Below are 14,856 nucleotides of genomic sequence, written 5' to 3'. Positions count from 1 at the left end.
GAGGACCTCTCATATACTGACAGACTGAAAAAGCTAGGGCTTTTCTCCCTGGAAAAGCGGAGACTTAGAGGAGACATGATAGAAACCTTCAAGATCATGAAGGGCATAGAAAAAATAGACAGGGACAGATTTTTCAAATTAAGGGGATCAATAAGTACAAGGGGGCACTCAGAGAAATTGAAAGGGGAGAGGTTTAGAACAAACGCCAGGAAGTTCTTTTTCACACAGAGGGTGGTGGATACATGGAACGCGCTACCAGAGGATGTGATAAACAGGAGCACGCTACAGGGGTTCAAAGAAGCTTTGGATAGGTACTTGGAAGACAAAGGGATTGAGGGGTACAGATAAGAGTAGAGGTAGACTATAGGGATGGGATTAGAGGTAAGTTACATAATTAATCAGGGACCACTGTTCAGGCACTAGGCCTGATGGGCCGCCGCGGGAGCGGACCGCTGAGCAAGATGGACCTCTGGTCTGACTCAGCGGGGGCAACTTCTTATGTTCTTATGTTCTTACCTAAGTTTTTGGAGAATCGCGCTTAGCGGTGTCTAAGTCATGCTCTATCTATAGAAATGCCCACTTAGATGTTAGGTATCGCTAAGTGCCATGTGATAGATGCCTATCTTTTATCTAATCAGATAGGTGCCTATTACCCATTTTTTTTTAAACCAGTTGTTGAAGCTATTAAAGGTATTTTGCCAATTAAGTTAGACGCCTAAGAGACACCCTTTATAGAATCGGCTTCTGAGTATCGGAAATGCCTGTGGCAGTCAGAGTAGATATTTAGTATCATTCTCCAGTTAAGTGGTTGTAGGAGTAACCAGTAATTCACCACCTAGTGGTAGGACAGAGACATGCAGGATGAGATTATGCAATGCACTCTGGAATAATAATAAACACTATGGGGCTCATTTTCAAAAAAAGAAAGACATCCAAAAAGTGGCATAAAGAGGCAGATGGACATTTTTCTCACCAAAAGGTCCTAATTCACTATTTTCAAAACCCACTTTCTGGATGGATTTCTATACTGTCCATCTGCAGTTCTAAATCTCAAGGGGTGTGTTAGAGGCGTGGTGTGGGCGGTACTAGGGAGGGCTTATGATTTGGATGTTTTTCTGCCATAACTGAACATTTCAGGAAATGTCCAGGGTACAATTTGGATGTCTTAAGTGAGACCTATTTTAATAATGAATAAATGCCCAAAAGGTGCCCTAACTGACCAGATGACCACTAGAGGGATGCAAACACACTCCCCACACTCTCCCAGTGGTCATTGACCATCTCCACCCTCCCCCCCCCCACACACACACACACTTATAATGTGAGACTTACAGGTTGCAGATTTCTATCATTGATCCTGAAAAACCTCTCAATAAACTTGTGAACACTTAACCCTCCTTTTACTAAACCACAATAGCAGTTATTAGTGCAGGGAGCTGCGCTGAATGCTCCGCGCTGCTCCCGATGCTCATAGAATTCCTATAAGCATTGGGAGCAGGCTGAAATTCTAAGGGTCAATTCTGTAACTAGGTTTCTCTATTTAGGCTCCCTGAGGGCTTGCAGTAGGAGCCTATTGTAACCCCCTAGCGACATGCCTATCATCTAGGCACTTGCACTTATGCCAGCTATAGACTTGGTGTATGTGCTGCACCTACGTGCTGCGAGGGTACATGTAACTTACAGTATTCTGTAAGTTACTTGCATAAGTGAGGGCCCCATCTTTGTCCAACCATACTCTACACCTTTGTACATGCCCCTTGCAAATGTGTGCTAGGTAAGTTAAGCAGGTAGTTTTTCTAAAAAATCTATATGTATTTATGCCATTATTGTAAACATTTTCATGTGTAACAAGTGCAGAAATGTGGGCTCCTAGGTTATAGAATTGTATGACAGAGATCTATTCATGCTTTTCTGGGATATAGGTGTGCTTGTCAGACATGGTGAAACGGGCTTTTAGGCAGCCATTTTCAAACAGAGTTTATGGCTGGGTTTTTTTTGTTGTTGTTTCAATAATCATTTTATTAAATTTAATAGCGAGAACAATATACAAACTACCATCAAAATGATCTTGCAGTTATATATGAAAAAGTCCACTCTTTAAACTCTCCCCCAAGCAACTGTCCCGCACTCTTAGAACCTTCTCCAACAAACTTCACCCCTCCCTACTACTCTAGAGTCTCTCCTTTATAGATAAGTACTGTACTGTGATTTCTTTAGCACCCATCTCAGCTATTTTTATTTACCCAATTTAATAAATATATTTTACATGTACATTTTTCTAATTTCTAAGATGGAATGAATTGAATTTCCATTGACTGAGAAATACCAGTTCTATTAGATGGTTTATATAATAATAGTTATGTTTTGTGACTGCAGTATACAGTCTAGAGATAATTAAACTTATTTCCATTTATGTTAAGAATGCTTTAGTGAACATGGAAATAGTTTTATCATTTTAAATCTATCTAGAATTAAACTGAATATGTGAGAATAAACTCTCATTGATTAATTTGTTTAATTTCTATCCTGCCCAGTGGTGAACTCTAAGCAACTGAAACACAGCTCAAGATTTTTATTTTTCAGTAAGAGTGGAATGGCAAAATGTTTACTTTGGAGAAGACCCACCATGACTTTTCTACCAAGTTTCCAAGTTTTTCAAGTTTTATTTAAAATTTGTTAAAACACTTTTATAAACATTTCTAAGCGATTTACAATTAAAAGAACCAGGGTAAAAAAAAACACTTAAATCATACCAAACTAAAACAAGACGGTCACTAACAGGAAAAAAAGGAAGGAGGGGAGAACTACAAGAACAAGTAAAGAAGCAGCTTTCTAATATTTTTTTTTTTTTTTTTTTTTTCATTATATTTTTATTTTCAAATTTTACAAAAAGTGTACACAATAATAATATTTTTGATACATGCATGGTATCACTTTTATATCTAACACAATGTATGTCTGAATTTGATTTTCCCCTTCACCCTCCCCCCATCCCTTCACCGCTTTAATATAATATTTTCAAATTTTATGAAAGTATATAACATATTAGAATACTATTGATAATTATTCAATAACATATTTATATCTTATACAATATATTCTGGATAAATTTTATTCATTTTCCCTCCCCCCACCCTTCTATTATCCCTTAATCATTTGTTACATTTTGTATCATATATTATAATATATTATATATAAATTGTTTTCCTTACCCCCCCTATATGTGTGTCATAAGAAAATCTCTAAAAGAAGAAAGGAAGAAAAAGTATTCTATTATTTAATCATTACAGTATTTTGTCAATGGCCCCCATATTTTTATAAATTTATTATATGTCCCCTTTTGTATTGATATTGTTCTTTCCATTTTAAAAACATGGCATATTGTATTCCACCAAAATGTGTAGTTTAGGTTGTTGTAATTTTTCCAATTGTTAGTTATATGTTGAATGGCAACCCCTGTCATAATTAATAAAAGTTTATTATTTTCTGGTGAAATTTGACTTTTTTTTCTCATCATTGTTCCAAATAAAATTGTATCATATGATATTGCAATATGATTTTCCATTAATTTATTAATTTGTGGCCAAATTGAATTCCAAAATATTTTAATATAAGGACAGTAATATAATAAATGATCTAATGTCCCTGGTTCTAGATTACAGTGCCAGCATCTATTAGACTTAGAACTGTCTAGTTTTTGTAAACGAGTAGGGGTCCAAAAAGCTCTATGTAATAAAAAGAACCATGTTTGTCTCATAGATGCTGAAACTGTACATCCCATTCTCCAAGACCAAATTAGTGGCCATTGAGATGCATTAATTTGATGTCCAATCTCAATGCTCCAAATGTCTCTTAGACCATTTTTTGGTTTTTTATTCAAATATCCAGATATTAATTTATACCACAATGCGGCTTGATGTCCCAGGAAGTCTGCTTTAAAGCATAAGAACTTTAAACTATATTGATTGTTTAATGATTTCCATTCAGGGAACCCAACCTGAATGGCCTGCTTCAATTGCAACCATTTAAAACTTTGTGTTTTATTAAGACCAAATCTATGTTGCAATTGTGAAAAATCCAGCAGTTTACCTTCTGAAATAATATCATCTAGAGATCTAATTCCTGCAATAATCCAGTTCTTCCAAAGGATTTGAGCTCCGCCTACTCTGATCTTGGAGTTTATCCATATGGATTGATTAGTTGATTTATTTATTGGGATGGGTGTTAATTTATCAATAAATCTCAATGTTTTCCAAGTATCCATTATTATTTTATTTTCTCTGTATCTTTTAGGTATATTAATACTTGGTAAATGAACTAAATTTAGGGGAAACATAAGGCGCCATTCCAAATATAACCAATCTGGAGCATTATCTATAAGTTCTGGGAGGATCCAATACATACCCTGACGTAGAATATAGGCTTGATGGTACCTATAGAAATTTGGAAAATTTACCCCTCCCTCCTTAATTGATTTTTGTAAGGTTACTATAGCTATTCTAGGTGTTTTACCAAGCCAAAGAAATTTTGTTAAAATTCTATTAAGCTTCTTATAAAAGGACCCCTGAAAATAAATAGGTATCATACTCATTTGGTAGCAAACCACAGGCAACATCATCATTTTAATAGTTTGTACTCTACCCCACCAAGATATATGTAATGGGTTCCATTGTTCACATAACTCCGTTACTTTTTTTAATACATATTTTTCATTTTCTTTTACAGTATCTTCAATTGTTTTTTTAACTTGAATGCCTAGATATTTAAATCCTTCTTCTTTCCATATGAATGGAAAAATATCAAATAATCCTTTTACACAGTAAACATTCAAGGGTATAATTTCAGATTTATTCCAATTAATTTTATAACCTGAAAATTTGCCAAACTTATCAATTAATTCCAATAAAGAAGATAAGGTAGACTCTGGATTTCTCAAATAAAGCAAAATATCATCAGCATAAGCCGAAATTTTATATTCCATATCTGAATATGGAATTCCTTGTATCTCCCTCGTTTGCTGTATTGCTAACAATAAGGGTTCTAATACAACATCAAATAACAAAGGAGATAAAGGACAACCTTGTCTAACTCCCCTCTGCAATTGAAAACCATCAGATATCTTATTATTAATATTTAATCTTGCATGCAAGAAATGGAGGAAAACAATACAAAGAAAAGACAATAATAATTATATGAAAGAAAGAACAGAATATAGGAAAATTATTAAATAATACACTGCATATATGTTTAAAATAATTATATGTTGAAATCATAATACTAAGGAAATACAAATTAACATATTGTTAAATGGAAAATGATACATTAATAAAATGTTATGGAAAATGATTAAATAAATATAAAAGATCAAATATAGATAGATAGAAGGGAAATTTGTTTAAACAATTGAATATTGATTGCCTGGAATGGGGAGACTGTTAGGATTACAATTCCAATGTGTATCCTTAAGCAGCCAATATATAGGGTGGGAAAGAGAGGGATAAGGAGAATATTTATTAGAATAATTAAGGGAGATACATTAGGGTTAAATATGTGTGTCATAAAGAAAATTTTTTGGAAATTAAATAAGAAGGAGGAAGGGAGAAACAAGATAATGAAAAGTATTAAAATATATAATGTCTTTTAAAATATATTCTATTAATGTCAATGGCCTGAATCACGTAATTAAAAGGAAAAAAATATTAACATTTTTAAAAAAACAAAATGCAGATATTTACTGTCTGCAAGAGACCCATCTTAATATGAAGGAATCACAGAAATTATCAGGTGGATGGATAAAAGAATGTTTATTTGCTCCAGCAGTGGGTAAAAAAGCAGGGGTTGCAATCATTATAAATAAAAAATGTATGGCCAATATAAAAGTAAAAAATTCAGATCCACATGGAAGATGGATACATATCGATATAGGTATGGGAAATGATACCCTGACGTTATTTAATATATATGCCCCTAATTCGAATCAATCAGAATTTTTCAAAAAGCTACAAAATATGTTATTACCACTGGCTGCCTCTAATTTAGTGGTGGCTGGAGATTTTAATGCTGTAATGGATCCATTATTGGATAAAAAACCAGGTAAAAATATTAAATCTTTAGGTCTAGACAATTTAGTTCAATCATGTGATTTGAAAGATATATGGCGTATTCTTCATTTTAATGATCAGGAGTATTCATTTTGTTCACAGGTTCATAAATCATTTTCAAGAATAGATTATATTTTTGTTTCAACAAATAAAGTGCAACAAGTGATTAAAGCCTCCATTGATCCTATTATCATTTCGGATCATGCGGGAATATGGATAGAATTACAATTAGATCAATTAGAAAATAATAGACCTCTTTGGAGATTTGATAATGCATTGCTTGTGGATGACAAATTTTTGGAAAATTTTAAAACACAAATTAATGAATTTTTTCAAATAAATTTAGTGGAAGATACATCTATAGAGAATGTATGGGATGCATTTAAAGCAACTATGAGGGGTAATATCATATCATATTCAGCTTTTATTAGGAAACAAATTAAAAAACAATATATAGAATTAGAAAAAGAAATAAAAATATTAGAAGCTAAATTGATAAGTAAATGGGAATATGAAGTTTTGCAAGCGCTTTTGAAAGTAAAAGGTAAATATAATGAATTAACTTCAAAAATGATAAGAAAAGATTTGTTTTCCAAACAAACGGTGTATTATGGAAATTCTAATAAGGCGGGAAAATTATTAGCAAATTATCTTAAGGCAAAAAAAAGGAGAACTAATATTAATGGAATAAAAGATGATAATGGTATAATAACAAATCAAACAAATATAATATTAAAACAATTTTTAAATTTTTATAAAGATCTATATTCTTCCGAACCTTATTTGGAGAAACAAAAAGATGGAAAAAAATTTTTAGATTTAATAAATGGACCTAAGATTCCTGATCATATAAAACGAAGTTTAGAAGAACCTATATCATTAAAAGAATTAGAAACAGCATTGAGATCTCTTAGAGTTGGATCCGCTCCAGGTGGTGATGGTTACACAGTAGAATTTTATAAAACATTTCAAAATATCCTCTCCCCACATTTATTAAAATTATATCAGACACAACTTATAAAAGGTAATATAAAAGGTACTATGGCTGAATCAATAATAATTGTTTTGCCTAAGCCAAATAAAGATCCTACTTTGGTTTCAAACTACAGGCCTATATCTTTGATAAACGTTGATAATAAACTTTTGGCGAAAATTTTGGCTTTGAGATTAGCCAAAGCTCTCCCACATATTATAGATATGCATCAAACGGGTTTTGTTGCTAAAAGACATTCCTCCAATAACTCTAGACTATTATTTCACATGCTAAACTTATCAAAAAAAATAGATGAACCGGCATTTACAGTTTCATTAGATGCTGAGAAAGCATTTGATAGGGTAGAATGGAATTATATGTATCAGGCTTTAGAATGGTTTGGTATAGGTTCTGGATTTATACAAATGGCAGCTTTCTAATATTATGACTTTCCTTTTTCTAGCTAGTCAAGCCAGAGATCTTTTGTCAAAAATGTTGGTGATTGATCCAGCAAAGCGGATATCCGTGGATGAAGCCTTACAGCACTCGTACATTAATGTTTGGTATGACCCTTCAGAAGTAGAGGCGGTAAGACCTTGCCTTTTATTTATTTCCATTTTCCAATGTAGTTTTTGAAACACTGATGATCCACAATCCAAAATCAGATTTACTGTCACCATGGGTGAGTGGATACTTACAGCATTCATAAGATAGGTATGTTGTAAAGACCATGCTGTTTGTAAAGAAGGTTACACCAACCTTGAAAGAAAAATGAAAGCCACATTGCCTTATTGTTTAGCTGAGGGGTTCTCAACTCAGTCCTTAGGACCCACCTAGCCAATCAGGTTTCAAGGATACCCACAATGAATATGCATGAGATAAATTTGCATGTACTACCTCCATTGTATTCATATCTATTTGAAACATATTCATTGTAGATATCATGAAAACTTGACTAGGTGTGTCCTGGGAATTGGGATGAGAACTCCTTATATAATAGATGCCTTGAATAAGCTAAGCAAATACTACCATAATTCAATTTTGTACCAGTTGAGTCAAATGCTATTTATTTATGTATGGCCCAGATTCTTCATAGATAGGTTTGCAGATTCTGTTTTTATGCCTTTCAGGGGTGGAACTGCCCTGTAAACAGAATAAAGAGATCTCCAAGGAATTTTCTAGCTGGTTACCTTAATGGAATATACCCAAGGGCGAAGTTATGGGGGCTCATAATCAAAACTTTAAAACGTCCAAAAACCAGCCTAAGTAGGCACTTGGACGTCCTAATAGCAGGGATGTCCGAGTGCCGATAATCAAAACCAACTTTCTGGATGTGCTGCAGCACTTCTAAGCTGCTGTACATCCAAAGAGCAAAGGGAGGTGTGTTATGGGTGGAAATCGGGTGGACTTCTATCTGGACGTACCCTAGAGAGAACTTAGATGCTGGCAGTTAGACCTGTTTGAGTTGTGTCTAAGTTCCACAAAGGTGCCCAAACTGATAAGAAGACCACTGGAGAATTTAATACATGACCCCTTCCCTTATACCCCCAGTGATCACGACCCCCTCCCACCACCCAAAGAGCGAAAAAACAAAAACCCTTAGGCTTCCCATCAGCTGATCGTGGCAGAAGGAATCCCTATCAGCTGAGCCGGTTTCGGGGATTCCTGGCAGCTCAACTGATGGGGATTCCCCCTGCAAGGATCAGCTGAGCCTCAGAGCCCTACACCCCTCCCCCTGACATCCCCTTGACATCTCGACATTACCATGATATCCTCCACATCCCCCCTGACATCCCGAAATCGCCCTGATATTCTGTACCGCCCCCTCCCATAACCCCCTAACATTCCTGGGTCCCCTTCCCACATCCCCCAAACCCCTCCCATACCAGAAGAGCAAATGGCAGGAGAGAAGCTCACTCTCTTCTCCCTATAGGGCCGTATGCTACATGTACATCCATTATGTTTGAGTAAGACGATTTCAGTGTCTCATAGACTTTCCATTCCCTTTGATGACATCGGTAAAACAGGCACCTAGTCCTCAGTCCCTGCTTTCACATTCCACTATTGTTGCAAAACACAGGTTTCCTGAGTTGATTTAATACCCCAGTTGTGGAGTTCTGGAGGACAAGTGTAAAACACACTAATTTGTCTAATTGGTCTAATTTGTGTCAGCTAGGAGCAAGCAGCATCATCGTACCACTGGGGCTTGCACGCATCTAAGAAGCTGAAAGCTATGCTGTCGGTAGTTTCATTACTAGCAGGGCCTCCCAAGGCCCAAGGCCAAGGTTTCAGCGAAGATGTCAGACTAATGATGTACCACCCACCTGAGTATGCAGCTGATGGGCCGTGTTGGAGGTGGAGGATCGCATTTGATGCAACAACAGCATAGAATTTACACTACGCAGAAGAAAGACACGACAATCTACTTCTGTATTCTGCCATGGAAACTCGATGCTGTTCATCAAGGTGCTAGGACTTGAACATGAGTCGATGGCACCTAGCAACAGCAAGCAGGCCTAAGGCTTGTTAAGGCAAGGCCCCAAGCACACCTCTCTCCCAACCAGGTGTCAAGAGAAAAGAAAAGGAGAGATACTCTAAACCGGAGAAGAATGGCAAAATTTAAATTCTTACCCAGAAGTATTCTCAGTTCAAGATGGGGAGATGAGGTGCAGAATCTGTGAAGGGAACTCTGTTGAACCACAGAGTGATGGAGCCAGGAAAATGATAACATATAGAGGTAACTCCAGAGAGATGTGTGAGGAAGGGTGCCTGAATTCAGTAGATCCAGGAAAGGAACTGAAGAAAGGGAAGAGCTCAGTGGTATGGGACTGAAATCCATCTTGGTAGTGAGACCCATATGGAACTAACCCAGCCATGGGTAGGAAAGAGCAGTGTCTTTCCTTAAGGAAAATAGAATGAAAGAGCAAGCCTGAGAGATGGTGTTATGAGGTATACAAGTGAACAAAGGAGACTGAGAAGTTGAACTGTTTGATAGACTTTTAAATTTTTCCCAAATTTATTTGTATGTTTATTTAAAAATTGATATACCACTTATCTTTTCCAGACCAAAGTGGTTTAAGTCATAGCCCACTGGCTACTACAGACCAGGTGTCTACCATGGATGGCAGGAGGGAGAGGAATGGTGCATCTTACCACCCCTCTTTTCTCTTCCTCCTGCTACTGCCCTCCCCATTCTAGGAACAAAGAACAAAGTAGATTCAGTGGGGCCTAGTTCAACAGGTCTTTGCTCATATGCTTAGGGTTACCAGATTTTACTTTAGTACAATCTGTACCCCCCCTAGAACCGCCCCCAGGCCCGCCCTAGCCCCGCCCCACTGCCCAATGCGATTTTGAGGAAGCTTTTCAAAACCCAGACAAAGTGCCAGATTTTGAAAAGCCGTCCGGACTCCCGGGGAAATCCAAACGTCTGGTCACATCCCACTCCACCCACCCTAAAAGAAAGTCCTGCACAGGGGGCAGGCAAATGAAACACAAAGTGTATGAGCACTGACCTTTTCTACACCCTGCATCGGCACTAAATCCACTTCACTCTCTGCCTCCAAAGGGCAGAAGTGGCAGCAGTAGACCCGGTAAAAATAAGGGAAAAGAGATAGAGGATGGATACAGAGGGAGAGGAAGGAGAAGGGGAGATGCTGGACTGTAGGGGGGTAGTGAAGAAAAAGGGAGGTTCTGAACTGTTGGGGGTTTAGGAAAGGAAAACATAGAAATCTCAGTATGGAAGGAAAAATGACCTTAAAATAAATGGTGAGAGCTGGGGGTGCAGGTTAAGGTGAAACTTGAATGGAGCTGGGGGCACACAAAATAAAGATGCATTTTGCTGCCCATGACTTAAATTGCTTAAATAAGAGACCTGGAGTGGACACTGATATTCATCACCAGACCTTATCTGGAGAGTGCTGCTGAATATCTTGATATGTTTTGACTACCATGGCTGGTGTTTTAAAAAGCATACGGACCACAGTGGCTGAATATTGATCCAGAAATACTGTATATAGTTCTTTTCAATATTAACCCAAACATAACCAACTCACAGGATAAATTTAAGAAGCATTTCACTCTATTATTCACAGAGCTCTGCTTCTTGCTTTTAGATCTGTGATCCTTATGTGTTTAACTACCCAATAGTCAGTGCAGGAACAGGAAATTGCATCACAGGATGTGGGACGTGGCAGAGAGAAGACATGAAGAGCTGGCTGGCAGTGGGTGCTTCAGTTATTGACACTGCCACCAATGTATGCGAGGATTGGAGAACTGCCAGGGGAGAGGAGGAAAGGATTTGAGAGGAGGTACTAGTCACCAAGAGAACAGGAAGAGGGTGACATGCCTAGACTTGGGGTGGGGGGGCTATGACTATGCCACTGTTAGGAACAACAGAGTTTTAAACCCAGACAATGGTCACAGACCCTACCAATTTAGAAAAAACTGCCTTGACACCCAGACAGTCATTCCAAATGAGGACATATCCAAGGAAACCCAGCTATATGGTAACCCTAAAAAAGAGTAAGGGGTGAGAAAGAAAGATGTTTGCTCCATTGCTAAGGCTGTGACTATTACATGTTCCTAGCTATAGAAACAAATGATAGGGGGTCCTAACTTCCTTCACCATCATTTATACTGTAGGTGCCTGTGTTTCCAAAAAAGCCCTTCCTTCCTTTCTCCATCTTGCCTGCACCAATCTCTGGTGGTCTAATGTGATGGCCAAGTGCTTCCAAACCCCTTGTCCAAAAACTCTTTAGGACTCCCTCTACAACCTCCCCACCATCATCAGGCGGCTCCATTGTAGACTTTTAATGCATGCGAATTGCCCTCTAGCACTTGTCACCTCTTAGTAAATATGCCACTTTGGCAAGATTAAATATGTATCTGCTGAGTCTTTGAATTTGTAATCAATAGGCGTTTACTTTTTTTTCTAGCCATGAACATCCCAGTGAGCCCAGAGAGAATCAACTTGGCCTAATTGGCCACTGGATGTCACTGTTGCTCCAAGAGAATTTCTTTTTTTTTTTTTTTACTTTCCTTATGTTTATCTATTGACAAAAAACATATCACCTAATTCTTAAAGGTTTTATTTTATAAAATTCAAATGTAAGCCCTTGACTGTTTAGGGGTCATTTTAGGTAGTCATCTAGTGTATGCTCTGGACCATGAGAGTTGGCCGGGTGAACAATATTTTGTTTTTAGGGCATAGGCCTAGACTGGAAATTACTTATACTACCACTACTACTATTAATTATTTCATTAGTGCTACTAGATGTACGCAGTGCTGTACAGAGTCACGAAGGAGACAGTCCTTGCTTGAAGGAGCTTACAATCTAAGTAGGCAAGACAGACAAACAAATGCCATGGATACAGTTAGGGGGAATGGTTATTCTACTGGCTAGGGTAGTGGACAGTAGGGAGTAGGGTTATGGATTGAAGGATATATCAAGAAGGTGGGTTTTCCTTCTGCTGTTAAACAAGGTACAGGAAGAGGTGTGGCAGACAAACTCAGGTAGCTTATTTCAGGCATACGGAGCAGTTAGATGAGAGGAATGAAGTCTGGAATTGGCAGTGGGGGGAGAAGGGTACAGCTAAGAGCAGCTGATCTGAAGAACGGTGTTCTCTGGGAGGTGCATAAGGAGAGAGAAGAGAGGAGAAATTGAGCAGCAGAAGATAGCAAAGCCAGCTTTAGCTTTTCTCTTCATTTAAAAGCGGGTGAGCCAGCGAGAAGGAGGAGGTGGTTGTTTTGGCAGTGAGTGAGGGTGGGAGGGAGGGAGGGGGGGAGTCGCCGGCTGTGCTGTGCTTTCCCGATCTGTCCGCCGCATACGCACTCTGACCACGGACCTACAGATCAGGGATCACAGATCACGCAGGTCTGAGTGCGCATGCGCGGCTAGCGTTTTATTATATAGGATAAACTTTTTATTTACCAACGGTTCCTGTGGCATCCAGAGACTATTGTTCCATTCTGCTTTGTTTTGGATTCACCAGTTTTCATAGCATATAGGTCCTTTATTCGTTTTCTTGTTGCTCTTTCTTTCTGTCTCTCTCCCTAACCTTCCATCTCATGACTCCCCTTCCATCATTCTCCTTCATCCCTTTCCCATTCTGTGGTTTCTTTCTGCTCTCCCGCTCATTTTTTGCCCTCATACTTTTGTAATCTCCTCCTTTCTTTTCCACTCATCCCCTCCTCCATTCTATAGCAGAATTTAAATGTCAGCTTTATTTTCAGAATTGCCAGCCCGCCCTAAACAAGGGAAGATATTCATGTTTCAGACACTGAAATGAAATGTTTGTGTCACTGTGTGCTGGGGTGGTATTGTGGGCTTCACTTAAATTTAAATGTTGAATTAGCTAAACTAGGAAAAATTAATTTAATGAGATCTGAGGTAATTCTTATAATCTCTAAAGCACAGGTGTCAAAGTCAGTCCTCGAGGGCCGCAATCCAGTCGGGTTTTCAGGATTTCCCCAATGAATATGCATGAGATCTATTTGCATACAATGAAAGCAGTGCATGCAAATAGATCTCATGCATATTCATTGGGGAAATCCTGAAAACCCGACTGGATTGCGGCCCTCGAGGAGGGACTTTGACACCCCTGCTCTAAAGGATTGAAAATTTGCATATTTTGACATCTGTGTGTATTATATATTAGAATATCTATTGATTTTATCATTTCCTTTTTCTGGTTCACACACTGAAGTGTTTGGTTGAACTCTGTGCAAGGATCTCTCCAGCCCCACCAAATCTGTTTTACACTTACCTCTTCCCCCTCCCCCTCCCTCAACCCCTCCCCACCAAATATTCCTCCTTCTTTTTGCAGAGATCTGTCTGCCTCATCCCGATTCATTCATTTTCTTCCTTTTTTGATTTTTTTTTTTGTTTTCTCTTATTGTTTCTTCTTTACCAACTTACTCTACCCTGTAAGGCTAGTATTAAACAGGCTGGGGCCCAGGACAGAAATGAGGGTGGGAGTTAAAAAAAAAAAAATGTACGGCACCTGAATTGCGGCTCTATAGGCGCTTTGTGACACTTAACGCCACTGTAGCCATGGGGGGAGAGTGTGGTGCAATGGTTAAAACTAAGAACATAAGAATTGTTGCTGCTGGGTCAGACCAGCGGTCCATCGTGCCCAGCAGTCCGCTCACGCGGCAGCACCCCAGGTCAAAGACCTGTGCCCTAACCGAGACCATCCCTATCTGCATTTGTTCTGGTTCAGCAGGAACTTGTCCAACCTTGTCTTGAATCCCTGGAGGGTGTTTTCCCTTATAACAGATTCCGGAAGAGCATTCCAGTTCTCTACCATTCTCTGAGTGAAGAAGAGCCTCCTTACGTTTGTACAGAATCTATCCTCTTTTAACTTAGAGAGTGCCCTCTCATTCTCTCTACTTTGCAGAGGGTGAACAACCTGTCTTTATCTACTAAGTCTATTCCCTTCATTATCTTGGCCTATTCTATTTCAATGTGCAAAACTTATAGGAATGCCCCTGATCTGCCACTAGCTACGCCCCTTTTTTAATTCACACAGTGCAACTGGCGCGTAATTTTTATAGAATCGCTTTCCAGTTGTGCTTGAAGCTTTTAATTAGTTCCAATTACATCAATTACAAGGTGTTAATTGCCAATTATCAGCACTGTGTAGGCCAAATAAGTTGTGCACACACATCAGCGACGCGTGCCGAAGTGTACGCACAACTTTAATTACCATATACAGAATTTAGAGGTTATAGAATTACCCCCACAGGATTGTGTACGTTTGCATTCTAAATATTTTATTTCT

At 38.2% G+C, this 14,856-nt stretch overlaps 1 protein-coding gene across 6 annotated transcripts in view; it reads left to right on the top strand.

The window, feature by feature from the left end:
• The window catches only part of MAPK10 (mitogen-activated protein kinase 10), a 225,283-nt gene that overhangs the window by 192,976 nt on the left and 17,451 nt on the right, over positions 1 to 14,856 (top strand). For all 6 annotated transcript variants that reach the window (XM_033943490.1, XM_033943409.1, XM_033943573.1 and 3 more), the window contains one exon: positions 7,538 to 7,662. In XM_033943490.1, the coding sequence (XP_033799381.1) occupies positions 7,538 to 7,662 (125 nt within the window). The remainder of the gene's footprint in view (positions 1 to 7,537; positions 7,663 to 14,856) is intronic.

This window comes from Geotrypetes seraphini, chromosome 1 (assembly GCF_902459505.1).
Source record: "Geotrypetes seraphini chromosome 1, aGeoSer1.1, whole genome shotgun sequence".
NCBI lineage: Eukaryota > Metazoa > Chordata > Amphibia > Gymnophiona > Dermophiidae > Geotrypetes > Geotrypetes seraphini.
The sequence above is the reverse complement of the archived record's forward strand: the minus strand, read 5'-3'. Positions and strand labels throughout refer to the sequence as shown.